The sequence below is a fragment of the Oenanthe melanoleuca genome, linkage group LGE22, assembly GCF_029582105.1.
Source record: "Oenanthe melanoleuca isolate GR-GAL-2019-014 linkage group LGE22, OMel1.0, whole genome shotgun sequence".
Lineage (NCBI taxonomy): Eukaryota > Metazoa > Chordata > Aves > Passeriformes > Muscicapidae > Oenanthe > Oenanthe melanoleuca.
In genome coordinates this window covers 1,863,493-1,889,310 of record NC_079363.1, presented here as the reverse complement: position 1 = coordinate 1,889,310, position 25,818 = coordinate 1,863,493, and the positions used below count along the sequence as shown (strand labels likewise).

The 25,818-nt window shown below is 62.8% G+C and overlaps 1 protein-coding gene across 3 annotated transcripts; it reads left to right on the top strand.

The window, feature by feature from the left end:
* Nucleotides 1-725: 725 nt before the first annotated feature.
* On the top strand, nucleotides 726-23,400 carry BAZ2A (bromodomain adjacent to zinc finger domain 2A). Of its 3 annotated transcripts, none has more exons than XM_056514930.1 (29): nucleotides 726-824; nucleotides 4,332-4,469; nucleotides 5,359-5,934; nucleotides 6,168-6,329; nucleotides 6,821-6,994; nucleotides 7,150-7,374; nucleotides 7,463-7,523; nucleotides 8,013-8,121; nucleotides 8,273-8,374; nucleotides 8,447-8,657; nucleotides 8,752-8,813; nucleotides 8,897-8,962; nucleotides 9,077-9,271; nucleotides 9,350-9,604; nucleotides 11,228-11,442; nucleotides 11,530-11,604; nucleotides 11,706-11,868; nucleotides 11,955-12,014; nucleotides 12,092-12,227; nucleotides 12,315-12,889; nucleotides 13,444-13,669; nucleotides 13,754-13,909; nucleotides 15,123-15,271; nucleotides 16,652-16,938; nucleotides 17,883-18,015; nucleotides 18,658-18,804; nucleotides 20,005-20,225; nucleotides 21,100-21,243; nucleotides 23,077-23,400. In XM_056514930.1, exons 2-29 carry the CDS (start codon nucleotides 4,334-4,336, stop codon nucleotides 23,243-23,245), a joined length of 5,190 nt encoding a protein of 1,729 aa, XP_056370905.1. In that variant the 5' UTR covers nucleotides 726-824; nucleotides 4,332-4,333; the 3' UTR covers nucleotides 23,246-23,400. The 3 variants fall into 3 exon arrangements, with proteins under 3 accessions (XP_056370905.1, XP_056370906.1, XP_056370904.1); XM_056514931.1 differs by lacking the exon at nucleotides 726-824 and adding an exon at nucleotides 1,660-1,829 and having other exon boundaries at nucleotides 12,318-12,889; XM_056514929.1 differs by lacking the exon at nucleotides 726-824 and adding an exon at nucleotides 1,660-1,829.
* The last annotated feature ends 2,418 nt before the right edge of the window (nucleotides 23,401-25,818 follow it).

The following is a 25,818-nucleotide window of genomic DNA, read 5'->3' as shown; positions in this document are numbered from 1 at the left end:
CAGGGCTGGAGGGATCCAAGTCCTATGAGCCCCCCCAGTTCTGAGCCCCTCTTGGGGGGGTTGTGCTGCTTTCTGTCTCAGCTGCTCCAGCAGTGCAGGGACCCCCCAGCCCTGGGGGCTCCCCAGGAGGGGGACAAGTCCCCCTCTGTCCTATGGGGTCTCTGGCAGTTGGGTAGCCCCCTCCTCCCTCCCCAGAACAGCAGCGCTGCCTTTCCACTGCAGGGACAGCCCAGGGGGTGACAGATGCTGGTCCTGTGTCGCTGCCCAGCCCTGTGTCCGTCTGTCTGTCCCAGTCCCCGTCGCTCCCCCTGCCTCCCCGTGCAGTTCCAGCTCCACCATTTCGCAGCACAAAGAGCTGCCCCGGCAGCTGCCACTTAGTCCGCGGGGTCCCGGGGGGGCCGCTCCAGTCTGAGCTCGCCCAGTGCGGGTCTGGGGGACACCGCCGAGGGAACCGGGACCACCCCCAACTCCCGACCCCTCCCCACTGCTCCGCCGGCGCCCCCTCGGAGCCGAGCTCTGCTCACCGAGGAGGAGGAGGTCCCGGTGTATCCCCGATATCCCCGAGGGGCCAGCCGAGGGTCCCGCGGCGCGGCCCCGGTTTGGGGGCGTCCCCCGCCATCCCCCCCGCACCCCATAGAGGGCGGCGGTCCCTTTAAATGGCGGCGCGGCCCCGGTGGCGGAGGGGGCGGCGGCGGTCGCTGACATCACGCGGGGCCGGGAGCACCTGCGCCCCGCCCGGCTCCGCCACCGGCACCGGCACCGCAGCGCACCGGGCCGGGCGGGCACCGGGGCTGCTGCGGGCCGCCCCCGCCGCCCCTCCCCAGGTACGCACCGCGCAGGACGGGACCCGCGCACGGGGATACCGGGACCCACCGGGACCCCCTACGGGGCTGGGATGGCTGTACAGGGACCCCCGGATCTGTACCGGGACCCCCTGAAACCGGGCCAGCTGCACCGGGACCCCCAGCTCTGTACTGGGACCTCCCCCACCCCCGGGGGACCTCCACCAGGCGGGGAACCCCCGCACCGGGCTGCGCTGCCCTGCACCGGCTCCGCTGCCCCGCACCGGGAAGGGACATCCCCCTTTTCCATTGCGGCCGCACCGGGACAGCCCCCTCGCACCGGGACCCCCTTGTCCCCCCGCCGCCCCCGGAGCCGGTGTCGCCCCCGGGCCCTGCGCAGCGCGGCCCGGCCGGTGCCGCGTGACGTCACTGGGGATCCCGGGGGCCGGGGGGAACCGGGGCAGCCGCTGTCCCCGCGGCCCAACCGGACAGCACCGGTGTTCGCCGGGGTCCCGGTCCCGCTGCGCGCCGCCTTTCCCGGGGGTCGCGTCGGGGCTGCGGGGAGCGAGGGGAGAACGAACGAGAGAGCGAGGGGAGGGGGGAGCGCAGGGAACGTCCCCGGGGATTGCCGGTGCGGGGTGGGGGAACCCCGGGGGGAGCCGGGGGTCCCGGAGCCAGGGGTGGGGGGGCGTCCCCGCGTGGGGATTCCCCCCGCCCTGACCCCGCCGGGGGCGGGGATCCCCCTCCCACGTGGGCGCGCGCCCGCCCCCGGTGACGCCACGGCGGCGCCGCTCCCGGTGACGCCACTGCGGCCGCCGTGACGTGCGGGGGGAGGGAGGGAGGGAGGGGGGGGAGGTCGGGACGGGACGGGGGCGGTCCCGGGACCCGCTTCCTGCCGCGGCCGCGGGTTCGGCTCCGCGGCCCGGCCCGGTACCGGAGCGGATCGGAGCGGCCCCGGCCCGGCCCGGTGCGGCGGAGGGGCCGCGCCATGCCGAGCCGCCCCCAGCCCCGCGCCGCCTGAGCCGGGCCCGCGCCGCCGCCTGCCAGGTGCGGGGTCGCGGCGGAGGAAGGGAGGGGGGGACAGGCGGTAACGGGCCGTTAACGGCCCCGCCGGGGGGGGCGGGGGGGTGCGGCGGTCGGTTGAGGCGGTTTGGGCCCGGCTCTGGCGGCGGAACCCCGCTCCCCTTTGCTGACCTCGGTGAGACGCCGTGCTCTCCCCCCGCTTCCCCCTGCGCATCCCGGTTCCGTGGCGTGACCCCCCGTCCTCCTCCGTTACCGGCGACCCCCCCGCTCCCCTGCAGGTGCAGCGGCCGAGGGCCCAGACCCGCGGGGAGCCCGAGCCCCGTTCCCGGTGCCCGGTGCGTTCGCGTGGTCGCGGGGAGCCCCCTCCCGCACCGCCCGTCCGTGTGTCCCCCCCACCGCACCGCACCGCACTCTCCGGCACCGGGACCCCCCTGCGGCGGCCGGGGGGAGCGGACACCGAGCCCCCATCCCCGGTGACCCGGCGGGGGGGCTGCGAGAAGGGGTGGGGGTGTCCTTGCCGCAGGAACCGGGGGGTCCCCGCACCGGGGGGTGCGGCGCTGCGGGCCCGGGGGGGGCCGGTCCCGTGTCCCCCCGTGTGTCCGTCCCCGCAGGAAGTGGCCGGGAAATGGCAGCCGGTTGTTGCGTCTCGTTGTTTTTGAAACGTCCTTTTTAATCAGGTCGCGTCACGCTCCCGGGGCCTCCCGGTGCCACCGGGCCGGGGAGGCCGCAGAACCGGGGGGGGCCGAGCTCTGTGCCCGGGGAATGGCACCGGCTCCAGGGCACCGAGGGTTCCCCCGAGCCTGGAGCTCTGTCCCCTCCCCAGCTCAGCTCCCGGGGACACTCCTTGTCCCAATGTCCCCGCGGGGATCCGCTGCCACCGGGTTTGACACCAGGCGAGCGTCGCTGCCACGTTGGCCGTGCCCGCTGTGACAGGAGCCGGGCTCAGTGCCTGCCTTGCCACCCACCATCCCTGAGGTCCCCAAGTGTCCCCATCCCGAGGCTCCTGCCCCTCGTCACCTCGCCCGGCTCCGGTTTCGCTCCGTGGCCCAGTTTCACTGCGCTGTCGGTGGCTCGGGGCGGGGGGAGCGGGGCTGCAGGATCCCCGGTGGGGGTGGGAGCTGATGGGTGGCCGTGGATGGCCGTGGGTGGCCATGGGTGGCCCGTGTCCACAATGCTCCCGGCACTGGCTGAGCTCCCAGCGATGCAAGGACAGCTCTGGCCTCTGCAGGCCTGGAGTGTGTCCCTGGAGCAAGGGTGACATTCCCACCTTGCTGCCTTTTATCTTCACCCGGCCCCTCCCCAGCCTGGCACAGCCCAGACCATCCCAGCCCACCTCACTCTGCCACCTGCAGCTGCCACCTGCCCGCTGCTGGCCCGTCCCTTGGCCGCCTCCTCTGACCTCCAAAGCCGGCAGCGCCTTCCTGGCCGGCGCATCACGCCCCGGGTGCCACCAGAAAGGCTTTTCCTCATCCAGCCCCGCTGCTGCCGCTGTCCCCACGCCCGGGGGTCCCCGCTGGGGCGGGGCAGAGGCCGGTTCACGGCTGTGGGGAGGCGGCTGCGGGTCCATCCTGGGATGTCCGGGAGCCACGCGCGTGTGGCGGCTGCGTCACCGCCCATACGGGTTTCTCCGGTGGATGAATCACCGGTGGCCCTGGCCAGGCTCGGTTGCCCCTCTGGCCCCTGCCAGGGCACCAGCTGAGGGTGTGATGAAATCCGGGTTTCGACACGGGCTGTGGCACTGCTCAAGTGCCGAGTGCGGCAGCCTTGGCCCTTCCGGGGAGGCCGGTGGCGGGTTTGGCAAGTGTGCCACAACCAGGAGTTGCCAACGGTGGCAGCTCTGGGGGAGTGCCCAGCACTGGGGCTCCCACCTCATCTGCTGGGCTTGCTCTGTCCCCATCCCTTGCTGTGTCCCGCCCCATCCTGGGGCTGAGATCCCTCCCTGTGGCCTCGGGTTTGAGGGAGCGTTTGGGGTTCCTGGGGGATGAATGTCACCAGTTCCTGCCTGAGACAGCGCTGGGGCTTCAGCTCCTGCTGCTTCCAGCACAGCTCTGGCCTCAAACCCCGGAGCTGTGCCTGGGGGATGGGGTGTGGGGTCCCCTCCACCTTGGGGGGGATGGCAGGGACACTGTCACCACAGGGCTATTCCTTGGGTTTTGCTGGGTCCTCGTGGGGTCACAGAGCTGCTTTGGGGGGGGGGGGCCCTTGGCTGGGAGCCCCCACGGTCTCACCCTGGGATGGTGGCACACGGTGATGGCACCTTGGTGATGGCCACCCCTGGGGACACTGGTGACAGGCTGTGCTCAGGCAGGTGACACCTCATCCAGCTGGGCCTGGGCCAGAGCACAGCACAGGTGGTATCTCAGTCCTGGGGGGGCTTCACTGTCACTCCTCACCCTGCCCAGCCCTTGAGCCCCAGGCTGGGACTGCAGGGGGAGGGAATGAAGGGTCAGTGACGGGTGGTCACCACACTGGCAGCCCCAGTCCATGCCAGCGACTGACCCCTTCTGCATCTTCTTCCCCGTGCAGAAATGGAAACAAACAACCATTTTAACTTCACTGGCCTTTCCTCTGCACCCGCTGCCTCAGGACCGAAACCCACACCTGCCTCAGGGGACCCCCCCTTCGCCCACAGCTCCCCGCTCGGCTTCCCCCCGCAAGGGAAAAGTGAGTGACCCCTCGGGGACAGGGATGGGGCGGCCGTGGGGCCAGAGGGACACAGGGATGGGAGGGGATGCAGGGCCAGAGGGGACACAGGGATGGGAGGGGACACAGGGATGGGGTGGCCATGGGGCCAGAGGGGACACAGGGATGGGGTGGCCGTGGGGTTAGAGGGGCTGTAGGGATGGGATGGCAGTAGGGCCAGAGGGGACACAGGGATGGGAGGGGATATGGAGCCAGAGGGGACACAGGGATGGGAGGGGACACAGGGATGGGGTGGCCGTGGGGTTAGAGGGGACACAGGGATGGGGTGGCCGTGGGGTTAGAGGGGCTGTAGGGATGGGATGGCAGTAGGGCCAGAGGAGACACAGGGATGGGAGGGGATATGGAGCCAGAGGGGACACAGGGATGGGAAGGCTGCAGGGATGGGGTGGTCATGGGGCCAGAGGAACACAGGGATGGGGTGGCCGTGGGGTCAGAGGGGCTGCAGGGATGGGAGGGGACACAGGGATGGGAAGGCTGCAGGGATGGAGGGGCCGTGGCAGCTCCAGCTGCAGCGCGTGGGGCCAGGGCCGGGGTCTGCGCGTCCCTGCCGCCGCCTTGGCCTAGAAAAGCCGCGGCGCCGGCACAGGGGCCGCGCGTGGATTTGGCCGGTCAGCTGATCCGGCGCAGCCCTGCCAAGCGCTCGGCTAATCCCCGGCGTCCTGCGGCGCTCGGCCCGGTGCCGGCGGAGCCGGTTTGGCAAACGGCGACCGTGCAACTCCCCCCCAGCAGAGGCGGGGGCACGGGCAGGGCTTTGGCAGCTGCTCGGTCATCGCTCCATCCCCAAACCCACTGGAACCGGAGGGGCCCCGCTGCTGGCGCTGACCTCGCCGCCCCTCTGCCCCCCTCGCAGGTCTGAACGGGGGCATGAATGTCAATGGCTTCTCTACTGTATCCCACCCCGGTACTTCAGGGACGTTCTCGCCCGGCTCGGCGCCCGCCGGGGCGCAGCCCCTCCGCGCCTACGACTGCCTGTGGGACTACGCGCCCTACGCGCCGGCCGGCGGCCTCAAGGACGGGGCCCCGCCCGCCCTCGGACAGTTCCCCCTCAACGGCGTGGCCGGGGGGTCGCGGCCGGCATCGCCCGGACACGGCACCAACCTGCGGGCGGCCGGGCAGGAGTTCTGGGGCAACGGCACCGCCGGGCCCATGGGGCTGAACTTTGACTCGCAGGAGCTCTACGACTCCTTCCACGAGCAGAGCTTCGAGCTGATGCAGAACGGGCCCGACGGCTTCTACGCGGCGGGGCAGTCGTCGCCCATCCTGAGCTCGGACGCGCAGCCCTTCCCGCTGGCTCCGGACGAGCCGGACCCCGGCCAGGGAGCCGCTGACGGCGCAGCCAAAGAGATGCCCAGCAGCACCAGCACCACCATCACGGAGAACGGGGGTGGGCTGGTGGGCAGCCAGGAGCTGGAGGAGGCACAGCCAGGTAGGAGAACTCGTGGTCGAGTTGGGCATCGTGTTCTTGGGGAATCCCAGCTGCTCTGGGGAGTGTCCTGGATGGGGTTTGGCCGGTCACAGCTTGGAGAAGGCATTGGGATCTTGGCTGGGCACAGCCCGTGGTGTCACCGCGGTGCCACGGAGTGTCCCAGTGCAGGGAGCAGCAGTGGCTGTGTCACCATCACGTCTCAGGGTCCGTTTTTGATGGATTGTTCCCTTCAGACCTGAAGGTGTGCAGCTACAACGGGGCTGCAGCTGCTGGCACGGGGTCGCTGGGGCCGGAGGGGCCCGTCCTGGGGGAGGCATCGCCCATCGCCCCGCGGCTGGAGGACACCCACATCCTCAGCGGGGACCCCCTGGAGCCCTTCGAGTCGCTGGCCAGAGGTAGGGCTGGTGGCCAGGGGGGCGTCGGGGAGGGGCTGTGGGGGCAGGACGCGGAGTGGGGGCCACAACCATTCCCCCATTGCCTGGCCACGGTGCTCGGGGATGTGGTGATGGATGTGGCGCTGGAGGCGGCGGTGGCCGCGCGGTCTGCGGGGGCAGGGGCGGGCCCGCGTCCCCGCCGCGCTGCCGGCCCTTCCCTGCCTTCCTTCCCTTCCTTCCCGTCCTTCCCAGCTCCGTGACGAGGCTGTTAGTCAGCGCCTGAACTTCCGCGCTGCTGAGCATCGCCACGGCCATTTTGGGCTCCACCGCTTCCCAGAGGAGGAGGCGGGGCTGGGTTTGGGGGGGATAGAGGGGGGGGGAACAAACCCCATTTAACCCCTCAGCTGCCGGGTCCTTTTCGGCCACTCTATTCCCCCCCCACCCAACCTCTCCCCGGGAGCGGAGATGTGGGTCCGTGCGCCCCCAGCCCTGGTGCTCACCCCCCTCCCCAGACCCCGGCACCGGCGACCTGTACGCCATGGACGACTCGCAGCTGGTGAGCGACAAGTCGTCCTTGGAGGAGCCCCCCGACCTGGCCGCCAGCCCCGGCGCCTTCAGCCTGCTGCCCGCCAGCCCCTCGCCCGCCCCGCTGCTCGATGGCCCCGGCTCGCCGCCCGCCCTGCACGGTACGCGCGGCCCCGGGATGCTCCGGGGGAACGGGGGGTTCCCCACCGTGTGCCAGCCCCCCCGGGGGTCTCTGTGTCACCAGCGAGGCAGCGCAGGGAGGGGACGCGCGGCCCCCGTGACGTGTCCGGTGACGTCCCTGACCTTGGCTCCTCAGGCGACAACGCCGAGCTGAAGAGCGGCGACCACGCGGGGCTGCGGGAGTCGGGGTCCCTGGAGCCGCTGGAGCCGGAGTCCCCGGCCCCGTCTGCTGAGGAGGAGGAGGAGGAAGAAGAGGAGGAGGAAGAAGAGGAGGAGGAGGAGGAAGAAGCCGCCGACAGCTGCCCGGAGACTTCGGCCGTGCCAGAAGGAGACAGCGCCCAGCTGAGTGCCTCGGGGGCAGGTATGGCCGCGGCTTCACCCCCTCCCCGCGCGGACCCCCCGGTGCCCCCCGCCCCCAGCCCATCGTCCCACCTGTCCCCTCCCCGCAGGTGATGCCCCTCGCCGGCGCATCGCCACGCAGGAGGAGGTGCGCTTCCCGCTGCAGCACGGGTACGTGCGGTGTCCCCGACCCTGCTCCTGTCCCCATCCCGCCCCACAGCTCTGGCTGCTTCCCACCGTCCCCTTCCCACCATCCTGTCCCTGTGCCCATCCCCTTCCCACCATCCTGCTCCTGAATCTTTCCCCGTCCTCATCCCCTTCCCCTCCCCTTCCTGTCCCCGTTCCCATCCCCTTCCCATCCTGCCCCTAAAATTGTCCCTGTCCTGTCCCCGTCCCCTTCCCATCCCGTCCTCATCCCCTCCCCATCCTGTCCCCGTCCCCACCCCCTTCCCATCCTCCTCTCCTTCCCATCCCCTTCCCCTCCTGTCCCCATCCCCAACCCCTCCCACTGCTCTGTCCCTGTCCCTGTCCCCTCCCCATCCTGTCCCTGCTCCTGTCTCCCCCTCGGGCCGTCCTGTCCCCGTCCCCTCCCCATCCTGCGGCCATCCCCGCCCCCTGCCCATGCTGCCCCACGGTCCCGGCTGACGCTGCCGTGCCCAGGTGGAGGCGGGAGGTTCGGATCAAGAAGGGGAACCATCGCTGGCAGGGCGAGACCTGGTACTACGGCCCCTGCGGGAAGAGGATGAAGCAGTTCCCGGAGGTGATCAAGGTACCGCTCCTGGCTTGGGCGGGGTGGGGGCTGACCCGAGCGGGGGGTTCTGGTTCACCACAGCCCCTCCAAAAACCCAAAACTGGAGGCTGCAGCGAGCCCGGAGCGCTGAGCCCCGCTCACAGCCCTTCCTCCTGCTGCCTGTGCCCAGTACCTGAGCAGGAACATGGTGCAGGATGTGCGGCGTGAGCACTTCAGCTTCAGCCCCCGCATGCCCGTGGGAGACTTCTACGAGGAGCGGGACACGCCCGAGGTGGGTCCGAGCCCCCCTGTGCCCCCCATCCCCGCGCTGTGCCCGGGGGTGACCCCGATTTGTGCCCCGCAGGGCGTGCAGTGGGTGAAGCTGAGCCCCGAGGAGATCCCCGGGCGCATCCAGGCCATCACGGGCAAGCGTGGCCGGCCCCGCAACGCCGAGAAGGCCAAGCCCAAGGAGCCCCCGGCCGCCAGGCGGGGCCGGGGCCGCCCGCCCAAGCTCAGGATGCTGGATTTGCTGAGCAAGACGGACGCACGGCTGCTGAAGAGGCTGGAAGCACAAGGTAAGCCCCTTCCCCAGCCCCCTCACAGCCTGGCCCCAGCGTGGTCCCAGCTCCTGGTTCATCTCCTCTCTCTCCCTCTGTGCCCCCCCCCCAGAGGTGCTCAGCGAGGAGGACAAGTTGAAAATGAGCAAGATCAAGAAGAAAATGAGGCGGAAGGTGCGGGCTTGGGGGCTGCTGGGGTTTGGGTGGGGGTTTCCCTGGTGTAGGGGGTCCCTGAGTGTGTCTTGTTCTCCTCTTAGGCCAAGAACAAGCAGAAGCAGGAGGCCAAAGCCCCCAGGGCCAAGGAGGCCAAGAAGAAATCCAAGGTGAGTCTGTAGGCTGGGGAGAGGGAGGAGGTGAAAAATGAAGATGGATTTTCTTCCTTACATTTTATTTTCTCCGTTATATTTTTTTCCCCACACATCCTGGCTCTGACCCAGGTCAAGGAGAAGAAGGGAAAGCCTGAGAAGGGCAAGGACAAGGCAAGGCCCAAGGAGAAGAAAGGCACCAAGGGGGCTCGGAAGGCAGACAAGGGGCTGCTGACCCAGCGGCGCCTGGAGGAGCGGCAGCGGCAGCAGCTCATCCTGGAGGAGATGAAGAAACCCACGGAGGACATGTGCCTGGGGGACCACCAGGTGGGCTGTGCTGGGGGGCTCAGGTCACCCCAGGGAGCCAGCAGCTGGCCCTGACCCCCCCCCCCTTGTTCTCCACAGCCCCTTCCAACCTTCTCGCGCATCCCGGGGCTCGTCCTGCCCGGCCGCGCCTTCTCGGACTGCCTGACGGTGGTGGAGTTCCTGCAGAGCTACGGGAAGGTGCTGGGGCTGGAGCCGGCCCGGGACGTGCCCACGCTGGGGGCGCTGCAGGAGGGGCTGCTGGGGGTGGCCCCCGGCGCGGGGCAGCTGCAGGACCTGCTGGTGAGGCTGCTGCAGGCAGCGCTCTGCGACCCCGGCCTGCCGCCCTACTGCCAGGTGAGACCCTCTTCTGCCAGGTGGGACACTCCTCCTGCAGGTGGGACCCTCTCCTGCCAGGTGGGACACTCCTGCTGCAGGTGGGACCCCCTGTTAGGTAGACCCCCCCCACAACCAGATCAGACAAGTCCTTCCCTTTCACCCTTTTTCCCCTTTCGCCTCTGTCTCATTTCGTCCCCTTTCTCTTTTCACTCCTTTTTCCCTTTCACCCCTTTTTCCCTTTCACCCCTTTCCTCCTTTCACTCCTTTCTCTGTTTCACCCCTTTCACCTCTTTTCACCTTTCACCTCTTTCTTCACTTCCCCTATTTTTCTCCCTTCCCCTTTCCTTTCTCCCCCTTCTCTCCCTTCTTTTCTCTTTCATTTTTCCCATTTCCATTTCTTCCCTCCTCTTTCCATTTTCTCCATCCCTTTTCTTCTGTTTCTTCCCCCACTTTCGTTTTCCTTCCCTCACTTTCCCTTTTCTCCCCTCCTCCCTTTTGCTTTTTCAATCCTCTTTGTTTTTCCACCTTCCCCTTTATTTATCCCCCTCCCTTTTTCCCCCCATTTCCCTTTCTTTTCACTCCTTCCTCATTTCTTTTCCTTCCTTTTTCTTTCCATCACCTTTATTTTTTTTACCTCTGCTTTCACTTTCCTTCCCTCCCCTTTCCTTTTCCCCCTTTCTCCCCTTTTCACCAGCTTTTCACTTTTTTCCTCTCACTTTGCTCAGGCTGTCAGTGCCTGCAAAACTCAGGACAGGGAATCCTAGATTTGGGTGCTCTTCCCCCCATCCTCTCCAGCAGCTTTTGGAGTGTCCCCATATCTGTATTTGTGGTGGGAGCACCCAGAGCCTCCCTGGAGCACCTCTGGGCAGGAACCCCATCCTGGCAACCCCCGTGGGGACCAGGAGGGGACATCCCTGTCCTGGTTTAAAGGACAAGTATCTGCCAATAAGGGCAGGAGCTTCTCTTTGAAAAGGAGAATGTAAAACATCTCCTCCAAATTATTATAATTTTAAAATGAAGGGGCTTCAGGCAAAGATATAGGAATTAGGATTAACAGTTTTTTACTAGGAAAATTAAAATAAAAATGCAGTATTACACAGAACAATCCCAAAACACTGCCAGAGTCAGAATCCAAGCTGACACCCGTCAGTCAGTCAGGGTGTTGGCACAGTCCCATTCAATGGTGGCTGCATCCTCCTGCAGTGGCAGATGTGGTTCAGCTGGAGCAGTGCTCTTGGAGAAGGTGCAGTTTCCTCTGAAGATCCAGGGATGATGTGGAAAGGTCTGGCTTTCCTCTGGAATGCAGTGGGAAGATGGATAACTTGCTGTCCTAAATCTCATTTTTTATCTAAGTAGGAAAGGCTTGGCTCCTGCCCCTGGGTGGAGCATCTCCATTATCAGTCCTGCACTGGGACTCAATAGCCCATTAACAGCAGATGATATCTTCCTGGAGAGAGGATGGGCTGTGGGAAAGATAAAGATGATTGCCCCTTTGGTTTAAAGATGGCCCACTAGCAGATAATTTGTGCAAAGGAGATCAGGGTCACTGCCCCACCCGATTTTAACAGATAGTGACAGGATCCACATTTCTGGCCACATCAACCCAAGGCATCCCCAAACCTCTCCCTCTGCTCTGCCCAGTCCATGAAGATCCTGGGGGAGAAGGTGTCGGAGATCAGCCTGAACCGGGACACGGTGTCGGAGGTGCTGCGCTGCTTCCTGACGGCGCACGGGGCGGGCGCGGAGCTGAGCCAGGGGCTGCGCACCAAACCCTTCCAGGCGCTGCCCCCCGACACCAAGGCCGCCATCCTCGTCTTCCTGGTCAACGAGCTCAACAGCAGCGCCCTCATCATCAGGTGGGGCTGGGTTTGGGGCACAAAAATCGTCTGGTTCTGGGTGCTGGGGTGGGTCCTGCTCCGCTCAGCCTGCGCTGTGTTCCGCAGTGAGATTGACAAAACCCTGGAGAGCATGTCCAGCTACAGGAAGAACAAGTGGATCATCGAGGGCCGGCTCCGCAGGTTGGTGGGGAAGGGGCTTTGCTTGCAGCCCCTCAGCACCTTCCCCTGTGCCCCTGGCACGGGGGAACAGGTAGCCAACAGCTCCCACCGTGTCCTGGCAGGCTGAAGGTGGCCCTGGCCAAGAAGACGGGCCGTCCCGAGTCGGAGATCACGGGGCTGGAGGACGGGCGGCGCCGGCGCAGCTCGCGCCTGACGGAGGACGTGGGGCTGGAGATGGAGGAGGAGGAGGAGACCCGAGGGCGGAGATCCCGCCGGGAGGAGGAGGTGGGGTGCTCTGGGCCGTGCTGGGGGGGCAGAGTGTGTCACCTGGGGGGGTCTCTCCAGGCCTGACTGATCCATCCCTTCCCCAGGCTGACACCTCTGCGTCCAGCGTGCCGGAGCTGGAGCGGCAGATCGAGAAGCTGGCCAAGGTGAGCGGTGCTGGAGGGATGGTGTTGAGACCCTCTGGGGGGGCTGCAGCCCCCTCACCACCCCGTTCTCCCCACAGAGGCAGATGTTCTTCCGCAAGAAGCTGCTGCATTCCTCCCAGACCCTCCGTGCAGCCTCCCTGGGCCAGGACCGGTTCCGGCGGCGCTACTGGGTGCTGCCCCACCTGGGCGGAATCTTCGTGGAGGGCGCGGAGGGTGAGCGGGGAAGGGTCTTTTTTGGGGTGGGGGTGGGTTGTAGCAGCTGGGAGACACCCCACATCTCACCTGCTCCTCGTGTGACAGCAGCTGAGCTGGAGGCTCAGGAGCCCCCGGAGGAGAAGGTGTCCCCACATGTGGCCCCGGTGAAGGAGGAGCCGGCGGCCGTGCCGGTGGCCAGCAGGACCAGCTGCCCAACCTCAGCCTCTCGTGCCCGTGGGCGGCCCAGAAAGGGCAAGGAGGAGCTGGCACAGCACTGCGAGCCCTGCCCCACGCCGCTCAACGGGGTCCTGGAGGAGCCAGAGCCCCTGGGGCAGAGCCAGCACGACCTCAGCCAGTCCGCCTTCCTGTCCTGGCTGAGCCAGACACAGTCGTCCCTGCTCAAGGACTCGGTCCTCACCCCGGCCAGCAGCCCCGGCAAGGGGGACACGGGGCCCGAGGGCCCCCAGGACACCGTGGAGGAGGAAGAGGAGGAGGAGGAGGAGGAAGAGAGAGCCCCAGAGGCCGTGGCGAAGCGGGGGCCCTGGTTCAACCTGCTGCCCCGCACGCCCTGCGATGACCGGGCCACCCTCGCTGCCCCCTCGGCCGAGCCCTCGCCGCGAGCCCCCGCAGCCCCCCGCAGCCAGGGCCGGGGGGAGCCCCCCAAGGGCTCGGCACGGCAGGTACGGGGTGAGGGGGGCTGCACCCAGCACAGGCACCCCGGCCCCAGGGGTCGTGTGGGGAGGGGGATTCTCCCTGGGCGGATGCAGGGAGTGGGGTGGGACCCCCTGTGTGACCCCAGCAGGGGTGGTGGCACTGGGGGATCTGTCCTGCTGTCCTTGACAGGCTGGGGAGAGGGGAAACAGCTACAGGGGTGGGGGGCTGTGGGACTGGGGGGCTGAAGAATTGGAGGTTGTAGGACTGGGGGGCTGTGGGATGGAGGGGCTGTGGGGTTGGGGGTCTGCAAGGTTGGGGGGGCTGAAGAATTGGAACTTGTGGGATTGAGAGGCTGCAGGATTGGGGAGCTGCAGGAGTTGGGGGACTGAAGAATTGGATGTTGTAGGACTGGGGGTCTGTGGGATTGAGGGGCTGAAGAATTGGATGTTGTAGGATTGGGGCTGTGAGATTGAGGGGCTACAGGACTGTGTGACGTGCAAGATTCAGGGCCTTCAGTCGTGATAATCCCTGTGGATCCCTTCCAAAACAATATTTTACAATTCCCTGCCTGTCCCTGCAGCTGAACGGCCTCCCCGCCGACGACCCCACGGCTCCCCTGCTCGCCTCCACGCCGGTGCACGCCGGCCCCAGGGCCCACGGCGCCTGCCCCCGCAGCCAGGCCAGCCTGGAGAAGCTCCAGGACGTGCCGGGACAACCCAAACGCCGGGGGAGACCCCCTACCAAATTCTTCAAGCAGATGGAGCAGAAATACCTGACGCAGCTGACGGAGCAGCCGGTGCCCAGCGGTGAGAGCCGGGATCCCCGCGGTGCCCCGGGACCCCCGCGGTGCCCTGGCACGGTGCTGAGCCGTGGCACCGGTGCCGTTGCAGAGATGCAGAGCGGCTGGTGGTGGCTGCGGGACCCCGAGGAGCTGGAGGCCGTGGCGCGGGCGCTGCACCCGCGCGGCATCCGGGAGAAGGCGCTGCACAAGCACCTGACCAAGCACAGGGAGTTCCTGCGCGAGGTGTGCCTGCGGAGCAGCACGGGTGGGTGTGCCTGGAGCGCGTGTGTCCCCCTGGGAGCCCCCAGAGTCGGCCTGAGAGCCTGCCTGTCACCCCGTGAGCCCCCCCTGTTAGCCCCCAGACTCATCTTCTGAGTCTGCCTGTCACCCTGTGAGCCCCCAGACTCATCCTCTGAGCCTGCCTGTCACCCTGTGAGCCCCCCCTGTGAGCCCCCAGACTCACCTTCTGAGTCTGCCTGTCCCCCTGTGAGCCCCCAGAGTCACCTTGGGAGCCTGCCTGTCCCCCTGTGAGCCCCCAGACTCATCCTCTGAGCCTGCCTGTCACCCTGTGAGCCCCATGTGAGCCCCCAGAGTCATCTTCTGAGCCTGCCTGTCACCCTGTGAGCACCCCCTGTGAGCCCCCAGACTCATCCTCTGAGCCTGCCTGTCACCCTGTGAGCCCCCCCTGTGAGCCCCCAGAGTCATCCTCTGAGTCTGCCTGTCCCCTGTGAGCCCCCAGACTCATCCTCTGAGCCTGCCTGTCACCCTGTGAGCCCCATGTGAGCCCCCAGACTCACCTTCTGAGTCTGCCTGTCCCCCTGTGAGCCCCCAGAGTCAGCCTGAGAGCCTGCCTGTCCCCCTGTTAGCCCCCAGACTCATCTTCTGAGCCTGCCTGTCCTCTGTGAGCCCCCAGACTCACCTTCTGAGTCTGCCTGTCACCCTGTGACCCCTATGTGAGCCCCCAGAGTCATCTTCTGAGTCTGCCTGTCACCCTGTGAGCCCCCTGTGAGACCCCAGACTCACCTTCTGAGTCTGCCTGTCCCCCTGTGAGCCCCCAGAGTCAGCCTAAGAGCCTGCCTGTCACCCTGTGAGCCCCCCCTGTTAGCCCCCAGACTCATTTTCTGAGCCTGCCTGTCCCCTGTGAGCCCCCAGACTCACCTTCTGAGTCTGCCTGTCCCCCTGGGAGCCCCCACTGGGAGCCCCCACATCCCATCTCCTCTCCAGACCCCATTTTCCACCTGTGTGCTAGGATGAGGTTCTGCTCCCTGTTCCCCCTTCCTGACCCCATTTTCTCCCCTCCAGACCCCACTTTCTCTTTTCCAGACCCCATCTCCCCCATGTGTCGTGGGATGAGTCTCTCCCCTCTCTGACCCCATTTTCTCTCCTCCAGACCCCATTTTCTCCTTTCCAGACCCCATCTTCCTCCTGTGTCCTGGGATGGGTCTCTGCCCTCTCTGACCCCATTTTCTCCCCTCCAGACCCCATTTTCCACCCTGCTGCTGCCGTGTCTCAGGAGGCCCTGGCTCAGTGGTCAGTGCCCGACCGAGCCTACGAGACGGACCTGGGCGTGCTGCAGTGGGTGGAGGAGCTGGAGCAGCGTGTCCTCATGGCTGACCTGCAGATCAGGGTGGGTTCCTGGGCTGTTGGTGTGAAAACACATCATCACAGGGTGGTTATGTACTGCTGCTTTTATTGAGGAGCTCTGGGAATCAGGGGTGCAAACCCAAATCTGACTCGGACATGGATTCGAGATGGATGTGTGTTTATACCCGTTTCATTACATAACTGTATATTAATTATTAAACCCGTATTGTTCTGTTGTATACATTGATCTTATCCAAGCATGAATTAGTGCAATTTTCCAGACTCCATCTTCCCTGACCCCATTTTCTCTTTTCCAAACCCCATTTTCCCTGTCTGTCCCAGGTGCTCCTTTTCCCCCCTCCCTGACCCCATTTTTTTTCCCAGTTATCAGGACCCCCCCAAACATCCTTCCTCATGATTCTTGTTACGATTACATAATTTCTTGTGATTCTTATTACAATTAAACAATAATTCTATTCAATTACCAAACAATCATTATATTTAACAATCATATTATTTATCATATGATGATTACATAGGTGCAGACAAAGCTCAAAGGGCCTAGTTCCCTTTCCCAGGCCTACCTGTCTTAGTTTAAAGGACAGGTGTCTGCCAATAAAGGCAGGAGCTTCTCTTTGAAATGGAGAATGTAAACCTTCTCCCTCTAAATTATTATAATTTTAAAATTAAGGGGCTCTCAGGCAAAGATATGGGAATTAGGAATAACAGTTCTTTACTAGGAAAATTAAAATAGAAATGCAGTATTACAAAGAACAATCCCAGCCCTGCCAGAGTCAGAATCCAAGCTGACACCCGTCAGTCAGTCAGGGTGTTGGCACAGTCCCATTCAATGGTGGCTGCATCCTCCTGCAGTGGCAGATGTGGTTCAGTTGAAGCAGGGTTGCAGTTTTCCTCTGAAGCTCCAGGGATGATGTGGAAAGGTCTGGTTTTCCTCTGGAATCCAGTGGGAAGATGGATAACTTGCTGTCCCAAATCTCAGTTTTTATCTGGGTAGGAAAGGCTTGGCTCCTCCCCTGGCTGGAGCATCTCCCATGGGATGATGGAATTTTATCAGTCATGCCCTGGGACTCACTGGCCATGAACAGGAGATATCTCCTGGAGGGAGGATGGGCTGTGGGAAGATAAAGATGATTGCCCAGCTGGTTTTTAACACCTGGCCCATTAACAGGAGATATCTCCTGGAGGGAGGATGGGCTGTGGGAAGATAAAGATGATTGCCCAGCTGGTTTAAAGCTGGCCCATTAGCAGCTAATATGTGCCAGGAGATCAGGGTCACTGACAGAATCCACATTTCTGACCACACCAACCCAACACACCACCAAACCCAACCTTTCCTTCCACCCGCCTGAACCTACCACACACATTTCACAAACATTTTTAACCCTTTCTCGTCCCCGCTCAGGGCTGGACGTGCCCCAGCCCGGACTCGGCGCGGGAGGACCTGCGCTACTGCGAGCACAAGGTGGAGGCTGTGGAGGAGATCACGGCGCGGGGGCGGCGCGGGGACGGGGCCCCCCCTCGCCGGGAGCTGACCAACCCGCTGGACCTGGCCGTGCTGCGGCTGCTGGCGCTGGAGCAGAACCTGGAGCGCCGCTACCTGAAGGAGCCGCTGTGGCCGCTGCACGAGGTGGTGCTGGAGAAGGCGGTGCTGAGCGGGGCCCAGGAGCTGGGCGTGGCTCCCACCGAAATGTGAGCGCCCCAAAAAATGGCCCAGGGAATAGGGGGGGGGACAGCGGGGTTTGTGCTGGGGGGTTGGGGTCTCTGAGAGGCCATTGGGGGATCTCCCAGGGATCTTGGGATGAGATGTTGTTCCTGAGATGGGGATCCTTTCTAGGAAATGTGGGAGCCCCTCGGAAATTCTTGGGGTCACTCTTGAGGATGAGAGTCTCTTCTGGGGATGAGAACCCTTCCTGGGAATGTGGGGAGCCAGCAGGGTTGGGGTCGCTCAGACCCCCATAGTCCTTCTTAGAGATGGAAGACTTTTGTGGGAATGAGGATCCCTCCTAGGGATTTGGGGCTCCCTCAGAGGCCATTGGGGTCTCTCTGAAGGATGAAGATCTCCCCTGGGGGTGGGGGTCTCATGAGGATCATCGAGGTCCTGCTCAGGCAGGGAGCAGGGAGCTGAGCAGGGAGCAGGACTCCTCCCAGGGGCTGAGCAGGACCTGCAGGGTCTGGGATCCTTTCTGGGATCACCCTGGTGTCATCTGGGAAGGGGTTCCAGGGCAGGACCCCCATCCTGGGCTGAGACCCCCGCTGTCCCCACAGCAGGGTCTGGGATCATCTCTGGGATTTGGGGTTTGGGGAGGGGTTCTAGGCCAGGACCCCCATCCTGTGCTGAGCCCCCTGCTCTCCTGGGCTCACCCTGGTGGGGGTTGGAGGGGCTCTAGGGCAGGACCCCCCTCCCAGTCTGAGCCCCCCCTGTCCCCACAGCAGGGTTTGGGATCATCTCTGGGATTTGAGGTTTGGGAGGGGGGTTCCAGGCAGGACCCCCATCCTGGGCTGTCCCCACAGCAGGGTCTGGGATCATCTATGGGATTTGGGATTTGGGAGGGGAGTTCTAGGGCTCACCCTGGTGGGGTTTGGAGGGGTTCCAAGGCAGGACCCCCTCCCAGCCTGACCCCCCATCCCCGCAGTGCCTACGAGATCACGCCGCGCGTGCGGACGTGGCGCCAGACGCTGGAGCGCTGCCGCAGCGCCGCCCAGGTGTCCCTGTGCATCTTCCAGCTGGAGAAATCCATCGCCTGGGAGAAATCCGTCAACAGAGTGGTGAGAACCCGCCCTGGGGGGGGGCACGGGGGGGTGGCAGCTGAGGGTTGGATGGTGGTCAGGACAAACTCAGGTGCTCTCTATGTTCTGGGCTGGAAGTTTGCAGTTTATTGCACAGGGTGTGGGTATAAAGGGCTCAGCTGGGAGCTGCCAGCTGCAGCTCTGAGCAGGGCTGAAAGAGAGTGGGGAGTAGGAGTTCTAAGAGATAAGAGGAAAGTAAGAGAGAGATTTTCCCGTTTACAACACAATAAATCTTCTCCTGTGTTGAATATTCTAATTTCCACTAACCAATCTAATACAAGATACAAATTCTCTAACATTTCCATACAACCTATAGGAATTGCTACATCACCATGTTTTACAACTTTCTTATCTCTAAACCTTATCTGGGACCCTTCCTGTCATGCCTGGAGAGGGTCTTTGGTATTTGCAGCAACTGGTGTTATCTAAACAAAGGGAGAAGATCTTCAAGCTGCTCTCCAGCCACTCAGTCATCTCAATCTCACTTAAGGTTTCCACATTCTCAAAATCTTTTAATGGGCAATTATATTCATAAATCCTGATTCATCCTTCCCAGCACGGGGTGGGGGGCGTGCAGGGGGGTTCCAGGGAAGCTCTGAACCCCTCCCTGTGTCCCCCCAGACATGCCTGGTGTGCCGGCGAGGGGACGACGACGAGCAGCTGCTGCTGTGCGACGGCTGCGACCGCGGCTGCCACCTGTACTGCCACCGGCCCCGCATGGCCCAGGTGCCCGAGGGGGACTGGTTCTGCTCCGTCTGCGTGGCACGGGTACGTGCTGGGGTGGCCAGGAGGGATCCCAGACCCTGCTGGGAAAGGAGAGAAAAAAAAAAAAAAAAATCCTAGGAGAGAAGGTCTGGGGATTATATCTCATTCCTGGGGATAACATCTCATTCCTGTGGATTATATCTCACTCCTGGGGATAACATCTCACTCCTGGGAATTATTTCTCACTCCTGGGATAACATCTCCCTCCTGGGAATAACATCTCACTCCTGGGGATAACATTTCTCTTCTGGGAATAACATCTCACTCCTGGGAATAACACCTCCTTCCTGGGAATTATATCTCACTCCTGGGAATAACATCTCTCTCCTGGGAGAGGTTTTGCTGGAAAAAATTCTGGTTCCCAAGAGGGATCCTGGTGGCCCCCCATGGGATCCCCATCCCCATTCTTGGGAGAGACCCTGATGGTCTCTGAGGGACCCCCATGACCCTGGGAGGGATTCTGTTTCTCAGAAAAGACTCTGATCTTCAGGAGGGACCCTGATGGCCTCTGAGGGGCTCTCATTTCTCTGGGAGAGACCCCCATATCTGTGGGAGGGATTCCCATCCCAGGAGAGACCCTGGGGGTGTCTGAGAGACCCTCACCCCCAGAAGAGACCCTGTGAGAGGTCCTGATCCCCAGAAGAATCTCTCATCCCCAAGAGACCCCAACAGCTCTGGGGGACCCAGTATCCCTGGGAAGGACCCCTGGGGGTCACCACGGGGCTCAAGGAGTGGGAAAACGGGCACAGGGTCCAGTGGGACAGAGGGTAACTGGAGCTGCCTGGGCTAGGGTGGTTCTAGTGGGGTCTGGATAGCTCCAGGAACCCCCAGGGCAGGATTCAGCTTCTCAGCCAGCCGGGAATGAGATCTCTGTAGAGTTTCTAAAAGTAGTTTTATTTCTTCAAAGGTTTCTACCAGCAAAATCCAGACACACAGCACAGCAAGGGGTTTTTGTAAGGTTTAAGGGGATTGAAATTCTAACCAGTAAAATTGTGAGTTGAACTATCCAATTACTTTAAGATTCTAGGTGAGAAAAGACCAATCATTCAGTAAAGACCAATAGAAATTCTAAATGATAACAGATGTTTCAGTAGGGGGGTGAACATTTCTCATTAAAAGTTTGGGTGTGGGATCCCTTTTCAGGGACAGTTGCATCACCCACAGCTCTCCCCATTTTTGTAACCCCCATTTCCCCCCTCCCAGGCAGGACAATACCGGGACCCCATCTCCCCCCGGCGGGGCAAGAAGCGGAAACGGGGCCGGGGGGCGTCGGGGAGCCCCGGGCAGGAGGAGCCGAGCCCGCGGCGCCGCCGCCGCCGGGAGGGGCTGCCCGTGTCCCCCCGGCTCTCGGGGCAGCCCCCGGGGCCCCCCCGGCGCCGCAGCTCGGCCCCGCGGGGCCAGAAGAGCGACCTGACCTTCTGCGAGTGAGTGGGGCTGGGGGCGTGGGGAGGGGGCTGCGGAACCCCAGCGGGGGGTGTGATGGTTCACTCGACCCCAGGGCGATAAAAGACAAAAGGGAGAGACTCGGGTTTTGTTCAGCAGCAAGCTGCAGTGCAGTTTATTGGGTGAAAACGATTCGGTTTTGTGAGAGAGAGAGAGAGATAAAGGATGGGAGAGAAAGAGAGAGATAAAGGAAACGAAGTGAAAGGGGAGAGAGAGAGAGAGAGAAAGGTAAAGGAAAAGGAGAGAGAGAGTGAGAGAGAGAGGTAAAGGAAACGAAGTAAATAGAGAGAGAGATAAAGGAAATTAAGTAAAAAGGGAGGGAGAGAGAGAAAGGATGAGATGGGAAGCATCCTCGTGGTTGCCCAGTGATTGACACATCTTCAAACCGTTGGGGAGAAAGAGATCTCAGAGTCTCTTTAGGAAAGTCACTTTTATAGTCCTTTTCCAAAGCCTCTGGCCAAAAGGTGGGAGATTTATGGACTATTGTATGTGGAGGTCGTTGCTCCATGATGCAGGTGCTGGAACAGGCGCTATGAGCAGCACCTGCTGAGAGCAGCACCATGGCAGCACCAGCACAGCACAGACAGTGCTGGGCAGCACCAGCACAGCACAGACAGTGCTGGGCAGCACCAGCACAGGCACAGACAGTGCTGGGCAGCACCAGCACAGGCACAGACAGTGCTGGGCAGCACCAGCACAGCACAGACAGTGCTGGGCAAACATCCACCTGGGCCAGGCCAGAGCTCAGCTCCATGGCAGTGCTGGGGTCTGGGGTCTCAGAGAAACCTCACACTGACCCTTACACCCCCCACCCCCCCGGGGGCTCCCCCTGATCCATCCCCTCCCCACTCCCAGGATCATCCTGATGGAGATGGAGTCTCACGAGGACGCCTGGCCCTTCCTGGAGCCCGTCAACCCCCGGCTGGTGCCCGGCTACCGCCGCATCATCAAGAACCCCATGGACTTCGGCACCATGCGCAGCCGGCTGCTGCGGGGCGGGTGAGCGGGGCTGGGGCTGCAGCGGGGCTGGGGGCTCCTCCTGGGACCCTCTTGGGGCTGGGGGCTCCTCCTGGGTCCCTCCTGGGGCTGGGGGCTCCTCCTGGGGCCCTCCTGGGGCTGGGGACCCCTCCTGGGGCTGGGGGCTCCTCCTGGGGCTGGGGACCCCTCCTGGGGCTGGGGGCTCCTCCTGGGGCTGGGGGCTCCTCCTGGGTCCCTCTTGGGGCTGGGGGCCCCTCCTGAGTCCCTCTTGGGTCTGGGGGCTCCTCCTGGGGTTAAGGGTTCCCTCCAGGGTCCCTCCTGGGGCTGGGGGTTCCTCCTGGGGCTCGGGGGTTCCTCCAGGGTCCCTCCTGGGGCTTGGGGGCTCTTCCAGGTTCTCTCTTGGGGCTTGGGGGCTCCTCCTGAGTCCCTCTTGGGGCTGGGTGTCCCTCCAGGGTCCCTCTTGGAGCTGGGGGCTCCTCCTGTGGCTCAGGGGTCCCTCCTGGGGCTGGGGGCTCCTCCAGGGTCCCTTTTGGGGCTGGGTGTCCCTCCAGGGTCCCTCCTGGGGCTGGAGGTTCCTCCTGGGTCCCTCCTGGGGTTGAGGGTTCCCTCCAGGGTCCCTCCTGGGGCTCAGGGGTTCCTCCAGGGTCCCTCCTGGGGCTTGGGGGCTCCTCCAGGGTCACTCTTGGAGCTGGGGGCTCCTCCTGGGGTTGAGGGTTCCCTCCAGTGTCCCACTTGGAGCTGGGGGCTCTTCCTGAGGCTCGGGGGTCCCTCCAGGGTCCCTCCTGGGGCTGGGGGCTCCTCCTGGGATTGGGGTTCTATCCAGGCCTGGCAGGGTCCCTCCTGGGAATTGGGGATCCCCCAAAAGCCATGGGGGATGGGGTTTCTTTGGTGCTGACAGGGATCCCTCCCAGGTTTGGGGTCTCTCCAGGAGATCAGGTCCCTTCCCAGCAATGAGGGTGTTGTGGGGCTGTTAAGGTTTCCTCACAGGGATGGAAATTTCTGTTGGGAATGTTGGGAATCCCTCCGAAGTCTCCCCTGGGGAATCCCTTCCTTTCCTGGGTTCCTTAGGGTTGATGGGATCTCTCCCAGGGATGAGGGTCTGTCCTGGGAATGGGGGATCAGTTCTGAGGTTCCTTCATGGGAATGAGGGGATCAGTTCCTGGGAATGGGGGGATCAGTTCTTGGGAATGGGGGATCAGTTCTTGGGAATGGGGGGATCAGTTCCAGGGGTCTCCCCTGGGAATGGGGAATCATAGTTCTGGGGGTCTCTCCTGGGAATGGGGGATCAGTTGTGAGGTTCCCTCATGGGAATGGGGAATCAGTTCCAGGGGTCTCCCCTGGGAATGGGGGGATCAGTTCTGAGGTTCCTTCATGGGAATGAGGGGATCAGTTCCTGGGAATGGGGGGATCAGTTCTTGGGAATGGGGGATCAGTTCCAGGGGTCTCCCCTGGGAATGGGGGGATCAGTTCCCAGTTTCCCTCCTGGGAATTGGGGGATCAGTTCCCAGTTTCCCTCCTGGGAATTGGGGGATCAGTTCCCAGTTTCCCTCCTGGAAATGGGGGGATGAGTTCCCAGTTTCCCTCCTGGGAATGGGGGATCAGTTCCCAGTTTCCCTCCTGGGAATGGGGGTCAGTTCCCAGTTTCCCTCCTGAAAATGGGGGGGTCAGTTCCCAGTTTCCCTCCTGAAAATGGGGGGGTCAGTTCCCAGTTTCCCTCCTGGAAATGGGGGTCAGTTCCCAGTTTCCCTCCTGGGGATGGGGGGGTCAGTTCCCAGTTTCCCTGTGGATGGGAACTGGGATGGGGGCTCCTTTGGCGCTGACAGGGTGTCCCCCCCGCCCCGTTCCATCCCTCAGCTACTCGAGCTCTGCCGAGTTCGCCGCCGACGCCCTTTTGGTGTTCGACAACTGCCAGACGTTCAACGAGGACGATTCTGCGGTGGGGCGGGCGGGGCACGCCATGCGCCGCTTCTTCCAGAGCCGCTGGGAGGAGTTTTATCAGGGAAAAGCCGCTCCCGACCCGTGAGTGGGGGGCTCCGGGGGGCTGGGGGCGTCCCCACGCTCCCCCCGAACTGCCTCCTCTGGAGCTGCTCTCGCTGCCTGCTGATCCCACACGGGGGTCCCCACCCAAAATTCACCCCACAAAAAACTTCAGGCAGCGTGAATGGGCCCCCCCTCCCCTTCTCGCTGCCTGGTTCCCCCCCCACCCAAAAAAAAAAAAAAAAATCCTTTTTTTTTTTTTTTTCCCAGCACCACAAACTCACAGATTTGTGTAAGCCAAAAAGAAAAAAAAAAAAAAAAAAAAAAAGAAGTGGGTTTTTTTTTTTTTTTTCTTGCTTTCTTTCAAATTTCATTTTCGGATTAAGAGCAGAAAAAGCCCCTTCCTCACCTCCTTCTCCCCCACACCCCACCCCTCAAAAAAAAAAAAAAAAAAAAAAAAAAAAAAAGGGGAGAACCCACCCCCCTGCACCCCACGTTGGGAATATTTAATAGCAATAGTTTAGTGAATGTCCAGCACTCCTGTGCATCGTCTCATGCATTAACGGCCAGTAAAGTGGACTTAGCCCCTCCCCCAACCCGGCCGGGACCCCCCCCCACCCACGCAGACACTTTATGGGGAGGGGGATCCCCCCCCCACCCCCCACTCTGCCCTCAGACCCCTCCCCACCCGGCTCCAGGGACCAAACTGGGGAGGGCTGAGGGGTGGGGGGGGGTCTCGGCGCCCCCCCCTTTCCCTGCCTCCACTTCTCAGGAAGAGCCCGGCCCCTCCCCCCTCCCCGCAACCCCCCCGTGGGGGAGGGGGCTGGGGGGGTTGTGGGGGGGTCCTGGCCGCCCCCTCACCCCCCCAATTGAGACCCCTCAGGGATGCTACTGCAGGCCCGGGGGTGGGGGGGGGTCCAGCCCCCCACCATGGACTTGAAGCCTCAGGCGGGTGCGACCCCCCCAGACCCCCCCACCGGGGTGGGGAGGGGTCCCAAATTGGGGCAGGGGTCCAGGAAACCCCCCCCCCCACCCCTCCCTTGGCCAGGATATTACGGGTACTCGCTCTGGGGGTTCTGCGGCCAGAGGGGCTTTTTTTGGGGAGGGGGCCCCGCAGAGCACTGAAAACAACTCACCTACCTGGGCAGGGGGGGTCCGGCCGCGCCCCCCGCCCCCCGCCCCACCCCCCCCGTCTCTAAAGTAGCCTTTTTTCTATCAGATAAACCTCAGAAAAAAACTTTTTATTTTATTTTATTTTTTTGCTTTGAAACTAAGAGGTGATTTGAAGTCTATTTGAACTGACTTTATATTACGCATAAATATTTATATTTTATCTAAATAACTGCGCTGTAAACGGACTTTTTTTGTGGTTTTAAGTCACGTTTAAGGATCCGTCAGGTTTTTTTTTTGTTTTTTTTTTTTTGTTTTTTTTTTTTCTTTCCTTGTTTTTTTTTCTTTTTTTTTTTTTTTTTTTCCGTCGTGGGAAAGTTTTTTCGGGAGTCTCCGTATCGTTCTCGTGTTCGTTCAGTTAAAAGTTGCCCCTCCCTTTCCTCTTTCCCCACCCAGTTTGACACCCCCACACCCCCCCAAAACCCCCTCCCCCCCGGCTGGCGCCCACCCCCCTTTTGGGGGGGCTGGGGAGGGGCTGGAGGGAGGGGGCGTCTCTCTTTGTTCCCTCCGCCGCCTTTTCTATAACCAGCCGTGTTGTTTTAGTGACTTTTTGATAATTGTACAGGTTTTTGTGAATTTAAATTTATTTCTTTCTATATTTTTAGGACCAATCTCGTTTTTTGATAAGGTTTAGAGGAGGGGGGCGGCCCCTCCCCCCCCGCCCCCCGCTCTCCTCGCTGTTGCCTGTTGATGTCCCCCCCCCCCCATCCCCCCCTCCCCAAACCCCCTCCCCAAAAAGAGTTGTAGGACCCCCCCTCCCCCACCCGCGTGTTGCGTTCGAGAATAAAAAATTCACGTTTGATAAACACACGATGGTCCCCGCCCCTTTTTTTTTGGGGGGGGGTCGCTTTTGGAGGAGGGGTCGGGGGGTTTGCAAGACCCTTTTGTCACAACAGAAAACGTTTTTCTTTTTCTTGCCATTTTTATTTAAAAAAAAAAAAAAAACAACCTCGAAGGGGGGGGGTTTTGGGGGGGGGGGTCGCGGGGGATTTGGGGGGGGTCGCGGGGGGGGGGGACGGGGGCGAGCGCGGAAGCAGGAGGAAGAAAATACAAAACTAGAAACCTCTCGAGATTTTTTTTTTTTTTTAAAAAAAAGCAACTTAAAAACCTGTACAAAATGCGCTACGTATAAATTAAAGGGGGGGCTTGGGGGGGGGCGGGACCGGAGGTGGGGGGGAGGTTTGGGGGAGGGGGGGGGGTCTCAGCCCCCACCTCCCCCTCTCCCCCCCCCCTCCCTCCAGGACCGATGGGACCCCAAATCTCAGCCCCCCCTCCAAACCAGCAGCGGGGTAGGGGCTCAGCACGGGGGTCCCAGCGCCCCCCCAGCCCCGAGGGGGGGGTTTAGGGGGGGGGTCTCCCTCTTTGGTTCCTTCCTTGGGGGGGCCACAGCCCCCCGACCAAAGGGGCCGCGCCCGGGGGGGGCCGGGCTGTAGCAGCAACGGGGGGAGG

Excerpts from the sequence above, each read along its gene's own strand:
- BAZ2A (XM_056514930.1), top strand. The coding sequence starts at position 4,334 with ATGGAAACAAACAACCATTTTAACTTCACTGGCCTTTCCTCTGCACCC. Across the intron at positions 12,890-13,443 it reads CCAAGGGCTCGGCACGGCAG|CTGAACGGCCTCCCCGCCGA; the intron begins GTACGGGGTGAG and ends CTGTCCCTGCAG. Across the intron at positions 13,670-13,753 it reads GGAGCAGCCGGTGCCCAGCG|AGATGCAGAGCGGCTGGTGG; the intron begins GTGAGAGCCGGG and ends GTGCCGTTGCAG.